Here is a 12,513-nt window from a genome sequence, read left to right as displayed (position 1 = left end):
TTAATTTTTTGGGCTCCAAAATCACTGCAGATGGTGACTGCAGCCATGAAATTAAAAGATGCTTACTCCTTGGAAGGAAAGTTATGACCAACCTAGATAGCATATTTTTATTTTATTTTATTTAACTTTACAATATTGTATTGGTTTTGCCATATATCAAAATGAATCTGCCACAGGTATACATGTGTTCCCCATCTTGAACCCTCCTCCCTCCTCCCTCCCCATACCATCCCTCTGGGTCATCCCAGAGGGATGACCAGCCCCAAGCATCCAGTATCGTGCATTGAACCAGTATACTAACGCATATATATAGAATATAGAAAGATGGTAATGATAACTGTGTATACGAGACAGCAAAAGGGACACTGATGTATAGAACAGTCTTTTGGCATTGAAATATGTATAATATCATATATGAAACGAGTCGCTAGTCTAGATAGCATATTGAAAAGCAGAGACGTTACTTTGCCAACAGAGGTCTGTCTAGTCAAGGCTATGGTTTTTCCAGTGGTCACGTATGGATGTGAGAGTTGGACTGTGAAGAAAGCTGAGTGCCGAAGAATTGTTGCTTTTGAACTGTGGTGTTGGAGAAGACTCTTGAGAGTCCCTTGGACTGCAAGGAGATCCAACCAGTCCATTCTGAAGGAGATCAGCCCTGGGATTTCTTTGGAAGGAATGATGCTGAAGCTGAAACTCCAGTACTTTGGCCACCTCATGGGAAGAGTTGACTCATTGGAAAAGACTCTGATGCTGGGAGGGATTGGGGGCAGGAGGAGAAGGGGACGACAGAGGATGAGATGGCTGGATGGCATCACTGACTCGATGGACATGAGTCTGAGTGAACTCTGGGAGTTGGTGATGGACAGGGAGGCCTGGCGTGCTGTGATTCATGGGGTTGCAAAGAGTTGGACATGACTGAGCGACTGAACTGAACTGCACTGAGGGAGTGAAAAGACGTTAGTCAGTGAGAATCATGTGCAGGTAGAAAATTGTTGGATAGTTTTTATACAGTGTCTTACACTCTGACTTGCAAATAGAGCATTATTTTCTAATAATATACTGATTTCCATTTTATTTGCTCTTGCTCTTCAGAAATTGAGCCCTTTTGTACCTGCATTCATATTTTGCCTCTCAGAGTCTTCTGAAATAAAAAAGAAATCAATAACCCAATTAGTTACATCTGAGGGAGGCTCTGTCTTCCTAGCATCTAGGCCTGCTTATGGAGAAGGCAATGGCAACCCACTCTAGTACTCTTGCCTGGAAAATCCCATGGATGGAGGAGCCTGGTAGGCTGCAGTCCATCGGGTCACTAGGAGTCAGAGACGACTGAGCGACTTCACTTTCGCTTTTCACTTTCATGCATTGGAGGAGGAAATGGCAACCCACTCCAGTGTTCTTGCCTGGAGAATTCCAGGGACAGGGGAGCCTGGTGGGCTGCCGTCTCTGGGGTCGCACAACGTTGGACACAACTGAAGCGACTTAGCAGCAGCAGCAGCAGGCTTTCTTATAAAAGGAGAAGGTAATGAGTATGATCTTGGCATTCCCCTCACTGGTTTAGTAATAGAAAAATGATGGGGCTAATCTCTCTAATTATGCCCTGTGGGTACCTTAGCCAGCATCACCACAAAGTATTTTCACCTATCACATCATTTTATCACATTTTTAAAAATTGGTTTTACCAACTTGATGTTTTCTGGATCTTATCCCTCTATTTCTTTCATATCAACACCTGTAACTTACCAGGCTCACCAGGTGAGCTGAATAAGAGCGAGTTCATTTATCTCCATGAAGTTGGAAAAACTGGTGAGAAGAAAGCAGTTTATAGGAGGGTTAAAGCCCTCAAAGTCATGCTGATTTTCTTCTAAGTTCTTTTGCATGAATGTGATATTAAACACAGAGCAGTAGGAAATGAGAGATTAAATCTCAATTTGAACCCCATATGCTGGAAGTTAGGTAAAATTCCATTACATTTGAATACTTCTATGCAAGCAATTTGTTACCCTTTATCCTTTAGTGGAATTGATGAACAGGTGGTTTTCAGAAGATCACTTAGTATATTTAGCTTCTGAAATTTGAGCGACTTGGGATCTGATTGGCTGCTCCAGCCACATGATAATTCGGAGCCCATGTTCCACACCGGCTCTTGTCTGGGGTTGTCAGGAGGGGAGAGTTGGGAGAGGCTTTGCTGCTGAGGAAATTTATTTGGTAGATTGAAGGTAAGGCCAATTTATGGTTTTTTTTCTGTAATATTCTTTTAGGAGAAGTTTTACAACTTCCCTTGAGGTATTTTCCAAACTCTGGGTCTTAATTGGGGAAATGAGTGATGCGAACCTGACTAGGAAAGTCTATAACCCTGTGACCCAGCTCAGGTCTTGCTTATACCTGACATGTAGTGTGTGATTAAATCCTATACTAACCAACTTCCTGCTTGACCCAGTTGGCTATCTTGTCTAATGAATTTTTGTTTTATGTTTTTGCCTTTGTTTTTCCTTTTTTCTAAATATATTAGTATGAAAAAAGATCTATGTCCTTCGTTCCTATATTTATCTGGTTCTACCGGACTTCATTTGACTCAGAAGGAGCGGCAGTTTTGCTAGCTTAACAAAACCAGCCACAGCTGGGGTATTGGTTTACAAGCAAATATCTTTGGGCGAAGGGACAGCTGCTTCAAAACATCATCTACTTTTATCCAGAGAGAGAGAGTCCTCCTCTCTGGCGTCAAAGAAGGCCTTGGGAGATCCCTTTGCTGGTTCCTGAATTAGCAACTTGGGCCCAAGACCCACATCTCGAATGAACTTCAGTCAATGCTTTAACCATTTGCTGTTTTTCAGGTTTGATCAGAGCTACAGAAACGAAAGAGGAAAAATCCGTACAAGCCAATGGTGTTTGAGAAGAAAATAACCCCGTTGCCTTGAGGTTTCTATTTTTTCTTTTCAAGTCCGTTGACAGATTTATTTTTATGTGTTCTAATTTGAAGCATAGGCTCTATTGCATACAATGTCGTGTAACAGGATGGAGACCAAAGGCAGCCCTCTTAGAATTTTGGTGCTACCAGGAAGAACTCCAGCTTTTTTCTGAAAGCCAAGTTGAACTTTCCCTAAAGTTTTTCCCTGAAATTTTGCTTGAAAGTATTTTTTTTTTTCCTCCAAGTATTTGGAAACGTAAATACTCTGTTCCTTTGACTCCAAACCCTCTCACTCTGTCACCTCAGCTTCATTTTACAACTTGAACTAGACGGATCATATAGCTAGAAGTAGCAATACGAAACACATTCCGGAGGGAATGGAGAAATTGGAAGTCTGTTTTTTTAGACCAGAATTTACATATCTCCTCTCACTTAGCCTGCAAAAATACATGAGTATATAGAACAGATTAGCCTCTAATTCTGTTTTTATAATATTATAAGGTGATTTCAGACCTGGGGGTAGATTCTAATGGATTTTCGTTTGTCTGGAATATGAAGTTTGTAGGTGCCACTACTACTCTGGGAAAATGGCAGATGACGAAGAATATGAGGAGGTGGTGGAGGTAAGATTTTTAAAACTCCTGACTCTGACAAGTGTGTTTATGTGGCGATAGTCAAAGCCATGTGGGTGAATTAATTGTTTGAAAAATACATTGTCTATTATAACTTCACAAAGAGTCATCGTTAAAGCATAAGAAAAGGAGTATTTTTACGTTCCGTTTCACTATAATTATGTGGGATTAGAACTGAAAAGAAGTATCACTGTTACCCACTTTTGCTTTTCTTTAAATTCACCAAAAAAAAAAAAAAGTATGGGGTAAAGGTGGATTTTCAACTGTCTTCTGAAACTACCTTCTTCCCCACTTCCCAGCCCCTGTAGCCAAAGGAACAGAGGAAACGAAGAGAAAGTTCTGAGAACTGAATCCTATTTCTTAATGTTTGCACAGCCACAGAGGGAAAAAGAGCTACTTACTCCTTGTTTCAGCAAGCTAATTATCTGTTTAGGGTGAAATGGATTAAGCGTTCAGAGAAATATATATATGTGAGATATATGTATATGTAAGAGTTTATACATGTGCATATGTGCACACACACAAACAGGTAGAAATCATGGGGCTCACAAGTGACAGTTGGAGCCATACTTCCCCACAAACTCCATCCTATTTACCCATGGGAACAAGACTAGCTTTTGCATTTGAATTTTGAAAAAGAACAAAAGACCATAGTGGGCATCTTGAAAAATTCCTTCAAGGTTATTGAGATATCTGACATGATTTATAAAGTTGTTGCTTTATATTTATTTTATTTTAGTTTTTATTATATTGTGGTTTTTCTTTACCACTTCTTGCCTTTACCATCCATGTAAATATATTGCCAATGAAATCTGTAAGTCCTTAACAATTACCAATTAACAATGATGATTTAAACATGTGAAAATATCTCTTAAGTGCTCGAGATACATAGAAGCAGTTTTGAAATCTGTGCTTTTTAGTAAGAGTGAAATTTAAGTTACCCAGAATCAAATTCCAAATGAACATGCCAAAATCTATCTTTGGAATATTATTTTATTTGACAGTTTATACTTAGATCAAGAAAATTGCTTTTATTATTGAAGGATATGAAGGGAAAAACAGACTGACCTTCATTCAATGTAACATTCAACCTCTCTGGTTCAAATGCCAAAAGCCAGATTCTTCAGTGTGCAATATTTTCACTTGGGCACATTTTACATACATCCCTGCTGGTCAGAATAATCATTGTCAAGCACTTACACAATTATAAATTGCCTTCTGTATGATGGTAATACCAGGAATACCTTTTAGCCTCCATCTTAAATATACCTTGTCTTCCTTAAAATAATGGTGTTAACTGGTCATTGGAAATTGCCCTTAGAGCTAGATTTGAAGGATTTAACCAGATGTCATAAAAATGGAGGAGGCTATTTTTAGGCATCTTTTCCTTGCCATATTGTTCCCTGTTTCTGGGACCAGCAGGTGATAAACTAATAGACTTTCTGCCAGAGAGAATTGAACCAAGGTCTCTCTGACCTCAAAAGATGCCATGAGAATGGATTGGTGGCAGATTTAAGGCAATAGGTAGGGAGGAATTCACAAAACTAGAACTAGCTATAAAGATATTTCTCCTGGGGTTCTTGGACAACTGAATAAAGTTGTACTGTCATTCTCTAGTCAAATTTAAACTTAGTACATCTTTGCCTTTTCCTTTCTTTCTATCATACTATCTATTTAGTGGCACACATCTAAAAAAAAAAAGTGAGATTTGGCTTACAAGTTAATGCCAACCATTTGGATAATGTTGCCTTTTTTTGTAAGCTTTTTTCTGACATATTTACTAATGATGAGAGCTTAGCAAAGGTGAAATTGGAAGGCTACCAAAGAGCTGCTTTTACTTGGATGCTAAGAAAATCCAAAATAGTTGTAAATCATTCACTTTAGTTGAAAACTTTTCAAGTCACTGCTGTTTTGTGTGGCCAGAAAAAAATGGTTCCATATAGATCAGCATCAAATAGCATTCCCTAAAGTGTCCAAATGGTATTTCCCATGTGATGAAGACATAGCACATAAGAGATTCTCTGTCCTGTAAGAGCTCGTGATTTCTGTTGCTATGTGTAAGGACACAGAGACAAAATTGGATTTCAAAAAAAAAAAAAAATAGTACAGGAGCAGAGGAAGCATAAGAGTGGGAGACATTAAGCAACTTTTATGCTAATTTTATTGCAAGTGAAACAGAGCATGTGGCCTATGGACCATAATTCAGTAATCTGATGAGAGATCATTTAACCAAGGGCAAAAGAAAGGAGGCCCCTGAGGGAAATTTTGCCTTCAATGGTTTTTTTTCCCTCCATCCCAAGTATATGTTTTGGTGGTCAAGAAAAAATGAAGCGTAAAATGTTACTCATTTTGTTAACTGAGAAAATGAGCCAAGTGGTTTCATTTTATCCCTTTTCTGTATGCCTTGGCCTAAACCATTCTTTCCTTCTGTTCATCCAGCAAAGCTGGGTGATGCTAAGGGCAGGATTCCACTCTCCTTACGCATCTGAAACAAAATGTCAGCCAGTTCTTATCCACATCTATTTATTGCTAGTGATGTCAGAAGTAGTACAAAAGTAGATTTGATTTCAGATCCAGCCTGCAGGCACCTCAGAACTATCAGTGGCAAACTGCTGCCTAACTTCCCCACATTTTGTGATGAGGAATCTCATTGTAGCACCCCTTTCAGGACCTTCATGTTACCAGAAGGGACCTATTCGTAACTCCAGAAGAAACTCTTACTACTTAGTCATCAGGTGATATAGGGATAATTAAGATGTGTATATGCTTTCAGATCTATCATTTTCATGAGAATGATATTTTAAAATTTTATTTACACTGAGGTTTCTGAGGGTTTTTTTTGTCAGCAAACAGTGAGTTTTTTTTATCACAGTTCCTCTCTGCCCAATCCACACACTCAAGATATTGTTATTATATTCTCAGCAAACTCTGAGAGTACCATAAGAAAACATTTTATTTCTCAAGCAGAATAGCTTCACCAGATAAATAGCCATCCTCAGATACCTTTCTCATCACCCTGCATCTCCTTGTCCAATCTGATGGCTTTCACTGTGGCTACTCTGATGTTTCACATAGTTGAAATGGGTCCCAAAATATGAACAGCCCCCGCCATCTACTTCCTTCCCACCAATGTTGAAAACCAACTGGACTAATGAAATAAACTAAGTGGTTTAACTGAGGCAAAGCAGAGGTGATTCCTGCTTTGGTTCTAATGATACCTTTGTTCTCTATTTCTAGTATTACACAGAGGAGACAGTCTATAAAGAGGTGCCAGGGGAGGTAAGATCCAGCCCACATCTGAACAGGCTGCATGCTCAATAAAGCAGAAGGTTTTCTCCTTTCTCAGACTCCCAGGGCCACCAAGCTGGCAAAAGGGAGAATCTGGAGGTCACTCACCTATGTGCCCAGCAGCCGGCAGTATACGTATGAATGTTACGTGTTTTTACTATTCAATATATCCAAAATGGCTAGGGATGGTTCCGTTACTTGGGTGATATTTTTTGGTGTAGGTGATGTTTATTAGAATAATGCGATTGGCTATCACCACTCTCTGCAACAAAGGTGGGGCCTTGGACTTGAGATTTGCGTGGGGACCAGCAGTTTCACTGTGTAGAGTCATAACTTCTTGGGCACCAACTCTGCTCAAAAGAAATGAAGCCTCCAAGCCTTTTTCCTTGATGATAACGATAAAATGCTACTTAGAGTTTGGCACATTAGGAATTCTGAGAAAGTCATTTCCATAAATATTCTAAGCTGGGACTTTTTCTTTTTTCAAGCTGAAATGTCTCTCATGCTTAATTTTCTGCATGGAGCTGCTGCTTTTAAGCATGACACATGGTGATATGGATGCCTAACCCTGAAACCTGCATAAAAACTAACAACTGTAGATTTTGTAAACTGGTTAGTTTCTCACCATCAACCATACATCAGTAGTAAGGGGCGGAGAGCAATCTATTAGCAATAATCTGACACAAATCAGGTTGTGTGTCATAGATGTACAATTTCCTTGTTATTTAGGTTTCTCTTTTTTCCTAATTGATGCTGGAACTCTTCCTTTGGTACAGATGATATAAGCTGGGAAGGAAATTTTACTCTGAGATGCATTGAAAATTTAACTGCTTATCTACTTTTCTTACACATTTTTTAACTTTGGATTAGACCCAAACTTTGGACCTTGGTTTCTTCCACTATAAAGTCTATTGTAATAAGCAGCAGTTTCCCACCTACCACATACTGTCGTGAAGCTAACTACCCCATTATGTTGTCATCATCATTCGTGTTCGCGTAGGCATTTATTAGTGTAAATGGCACTCTAGTTCACTTTAATTAACTGACTAAGCCAAGAGAATGGTAATCACTTGTATTATTGATGTGATTCATTTTTTCAAATTCATCATTCTTTGTCTCATGTAACAGAATAAACACCTGAAGAACAAGCAACTTTTTCTTAGAATTATTTAAAAGTTAATATTAAAATAAAGAATTCGAGCTTTATTTGCCTTCATTTATTTTGTTCCCTGATCCCAGTTTGCTTTCACTTTACCATGCAGTTTAAGAAGATTTTTAAATGATTGAGAATATTTTTGTTTTATTTTTATCCTATCTTCGAGTGTTCCTTTAGGCAAATGGAGTTTTAAGGCAATGTTGCAAGCAGGTAAGAAGTAACCTTTTTGTTCCAGGCAATCTGACACAGTCAGCATTCAGACTTATGTAACATAATGTGCCTTCATGTGGATATGGCATGTGATTTCCTGCTTTGGCCTGTTTTAGATGTGAAGTATTAATAACACCAGGAATATCGATCTGACTTGAAGTTAGAATAACGTATATCAAGATCATAGTATTACAGTTTTTACTTTCATAACATTGTCAAATTTTGATACAACTTCATGCCAAATTTTCAGACAATAACAGGATTCTATGAAACTACGACAACAAGGACATCTGACTATGAGCAATCAGAAACCTCCAGACCGGCCCTGGCACAGCCAGTACCTGAAAAGCCGGTGGAGAGGAAGAGGGTTATTCGAAAGAAGGTGGACCCTTCAAAGTTCATGACCCCCTACATTGCACACAGTCAGAAAATGCAGAATCTCTTTAGCACAGTAAGTTTCAAAAAACTTCTACTTATGTGGTTTTACTGCTGAGAAATTACTGGTCTCAACCAACTGTGTTTTGGATGCTGGCTGGACTTTGTTTCTCAACATTGTATGAGACAAAACTTATTTTACAGAAATATAATGTCTCAAAACTCTTGAATTCTGCTTTCACGTAATTTACTTGCACCATTGCAGCCAGCTTCAGGGAAAGCATCCTTATTGAAATTATCCTCGCAAAGTAAGCGTAAGGCCAATTGTAAAGAATTTATTGGTGTTTAATCACGATTTGTTTGCCAGTCTAGAACAATGAAATCAGAGTTACAGATTTATAGAGTTAGATATAGATTTAGTTGAAATCAGTTCACATAAACTAAATAGCATTTATTTATGCTATATCTGAGCATGATGCCTCTCTAATAGACTAGCTAACAGTGTCTCTAGGAGGTATAGAGTGAAAAAGAATGTGATCTTTTAAAAAGATCTTAAAATGTGATCTTTTTAAAAGATATTAAAAAACCAAGATCAGGCTAAGAAAACTTACCTGAAATTGAGGATCAGAGTGTTCTGTAACCTGAAACAGAAGTATTTTAACTGGCTGCACATTGGATTTCCCTAAGATTCTATGAGCTCTAAGACTACTGATGCCCAGGTTGTGCTAGTTTATTTGTCCAGGCAGCCTTGGGACCTGTAGAGGATTTTGAAAACTTCCCAGGTTCTAATGGGCAGCCCACACTGAGAATCACTGCTCTTGAAGATGCCTGTCTTTAAATTTCCATGTCCAATTCTATAAGTTACACTGACTGGCAGCAGGTTTAAACCCTTTAAATGGAGCTAACTTGTTGATTGTCCAGGGTAGACTGAGGTCTCAGTAAGTGGCCTGATTGCACATCTTCTGGAGGCTTAAAAAAAGATGAAAAGTACTCGGGGAGCATCAGGTTATATAGGATTAATGCTTATGTCAAAAGCATCATGTTGTGGTTGGCCAATAAGTATTCATTTCTGGTCGAGTGTTAACTACTAGGGACTGTTTGGTAAATTTCTACTTCAGAGTCTTGAATCGTTCAAAATTTAGGTTTTCTAAGACCAAGATTTTTAAAAACAAAATTATCTTACCTCTTTTATCACTGCAGTATTCATCAAAGATAGAAAAATTTATTGTCAATTTATTGCCATAAACACCTCATTAATTCAAACAGTAATATCCTAGAATATCTGATAGTCTGAACAAAATGTTGGCAAAGGTTTGTAATATTTTTAAAGTGGTTAGAAATGAAATCAGTAGTATAATTTAGATTGTTGACTATTCCACTCAAGAGTCTTTTTGAAGTATTAATAATGATAAATTATGCATATTACTGTTAAAGCAAGAACTCATATATTTAGCAGAAATAATAAAATTTCATTCCTTCTCACAATTCTTCATAATTTATACTTCCCATTAATTCAGATGGTGTCTCAGTTATCCAAATCACTGAGATTTAGCTGCAACTTCTGAACTGAATGTTTTTTCATTGTATTAGCAATCAAATCTTTTTAGACTTGTCTAAATTTCTATATTTCCTAAAATTATTGAGGTTCCAGCTTTTCATGTGTGAATTCAGACAATAAAAATATTGAAAGAACCATTTGAGGGCATTTCCAAGACAATAGTTTATAGTAAAATTTCTACTCTCAGTATTCAGCCATGCTTGGGAAGAGCAATTAATATATCTATTTTAGTTTCTGTTGAGAATCAGAGTAGGGGACAAAAACAAAGCTGTTATAACTGATAATTGTTATAACTTGAAGGATTAAAAAAATAAGACAGGATGTATGTATTGTCTGTAATTTCTGCTGCTGTGTTGTCATGCTTTAGGCTAATAATCTGATGTCTTTTTTAGAATAAATACAAGGAGAACTATGAGAAAGCAAAAGGGAAGCCATACGCCATCACAACCGATACCCCAGAACTTCGCAGAATCAAGAAAGTTCAAGATCAACTCAGTGAGGTGGGCCGCATTGCTAAAATAGAGGAGAGAGTCATTTCAGAAATGTCCCTACCACTGGGAATCAGTTCAGTTCAGTCGCTCAGTCGTGTCCGACTCTTTGCGACCCCATGAATCGCAGCACGCCAGGCCTCCCTGTCCATCACCAACTCCCGGAGGGCTTTAAATAGGTGTAGAGAGAATAAGGGGTCAAATGACTGTGAGCCAGTCTAAAAATATACAAGAAGCATTGGACATAGATTATGTTGCTCTAAATGTGAACCTAAAGAGACTTCTAAAACCTTGGCTTAAAGGTAGTATGAGATGGGAATTCAAACTCACTGAGACTATCCATTCTGGTGCACAGGGAGGCTGAAATTTGGGTGGGAAAACAGACAATCAGTGAATACAGGTGCTCTATGGATAGTTGGAGTTCACAGCCTTCTACCTAAAAGGCAGAAACTTGACTTTGGATGCAGACGTAGAGTGATTGGGTCAATGTTCTTTATTATAAGATATTTTAAAATATATTCATATATTCATGCCTGTCATGGGTTCTAATTGTGCATTATTTTGGCAGGTTAAGTATCGAGTGGATGGCGATGTTGCTAAAACTATTTGTCACGTCGACGAAAAAGCAAAGGACATTGAACATGCAAAGAAAGTGTCGCAGCAAGTCAGTAAGGTAACAAGGTTGTGGTATGGATGGCTGGAATCCCAGGTAGCATGTGCATTATAACTGCCTGGCCTTGGAGGAGAAAACTGAACAGGCCAGATCCTGCTCATCAGTTCCAACGCGAGCCCACAGGCATGGTGGGGTCTAACAGCCACACATGTCAGGCAGTCTGTACCAGTGACTGAAGTGGACCATCAAAGCTATGGGGGTTGAAAAGCCCAGGACCTCAGCTCCAGCTACAGAATTCAGTTCCAGTGTCTCCAGAGTCTTTTTTTTTCTTTTTAAGAAGTTGGGAGGTGAATTTTTAATGAGAAATCTCCAAACTTCAAATGTAAGCAACTAATTTAAAATATTTAAAAAATACCATCTAAGTCAAACACATCTACCATCCAAGTTCAGCCAATGACTGACAGGTTTCAACCTTTGAAAAGAATCTATAGAGAATCAGAATCATGATTCAATTGACCAAATTAGACTTTTCAAGTGAAAGCTTACTAATGCAGGGAAAGTATCATGGGATGTTGACCTGGTCAACATTTCCATAATTGATGCTGGTGTCACTTCAGCACACTTCAGCCTTCACATGAGGACAACTTGAGTGTGGGTGACTCTTCTCCTTTGTGCCCTAAACCCTCATGCCTTTGGGGAAGACATCAAGCCACAGGTTCTTTGTTCTTTCTGTGCAGGTTTTATACAAGCAGAACTGGGAAGACACCAAGGATAAGTACCTGCTTCCTCCTGATGCCCCTGAACTTGTCCAGGCCATCAAGAACACAGCTATGTTCAGTAAGGTAGGGGCCTCTGCTCAGTTGCTACTTGTCTTCTTGTGTTCTCCCACCGCATCACACAGAGGGGTACCTGCAAACTCTGCCTAATCTAAAATATGGTCCCCCAGCCATTTTGTGAGTAGCCTTGAGGCATGTGGGGCTGCAGGGATCAGGCTGGCTAAGAGGAACTGAGAGAAATGTTCCTGGGCCTAATGGAGGAGAGGGTCTGAACAACTGGGGAAGAGTGCATGGGGAAAACAAAGATGTGCCTGAGGGGAGAGGGGGCTTCCCTGGCAGTCCTGTGGTTAAGACTTCGCCTTCCAATGCAGCAGGTGAGGGTTCGATCCCTGATTGGGGAGTTAAGATCCCATGTGTCTCATGGCCAAAAAACCAAAAACATAAAACAGAAGCAATATTGTAACAAATTCAATAGAGACTTAAAAAAAATTGTCCACATTCAAAAAAAAAAA

General features: G+C 38.8%; 1 protein-coding gene across 16 annotated transcripts in view; it reads left to right on the top strand.

Annotated features, from left to right (window-relative positions):
- Positions 1–2,109: 2,109 nt before the first annotated feature.
- The window catches only part of NEB (nebulin), a 208,427-nt gene continuing 198,023 nt past the window's right edge, over positions 2,110–12,513 (top strand). For all 16 annotated transcript variants that reach the window (XM_010839994.1, XM_010839993.1, XM_010839991.1 and 13 more), the window contains exons 1-8: positions 2,110–2,216; positions 2,832–2,916; positions 3,464–3,528; positions 6,775–6,816; positions 8,442–8,642; positions 10,517–10,624; positions 11,181–11,285; positions 11,963–12,067. In XM_010839994.1, the coding sequence (XP_010838296.1) occupies positions 3,493–3,528; positions 6,775–6,816; positions 8,442–8,642; positions 10,517–10,624; positions 11,181–11,285; positions 11,963–12,067 (597 nt within the window). In that variant the 5' untranslated portion in view covers positions 2,110–2,216; positions 2,832–2,916; positions 3,464–3,492. The remainder of the gene's footprint in view (positions 2,217–2,831; positions 2,917–3,463; positions 3,529–6,774; positions 6,817–8,441; positions 8,643–10,516; positions 10,625–11,180; positions 11,286–11,962; positions 12,068–12,513) is intronic.

Source organism: Bison bison, unplaced genomic scaffold (genome assembly GCF_000754665.1).
Source record: "Bison bison bison isolate TAMUID 2011002044 unplaced genomic scaffold, Bison_UMD1.0 scf7180017864139, whole genome shotgun sequence".
NCBI lineage: Eukaryota > Metazoa > Chordata > Mammalia > Artiodactyla > Bovidae > Bison > Bison bison.
This window is presented reverse-complemented; position numbering and strand designations above follow the sequence as displayed.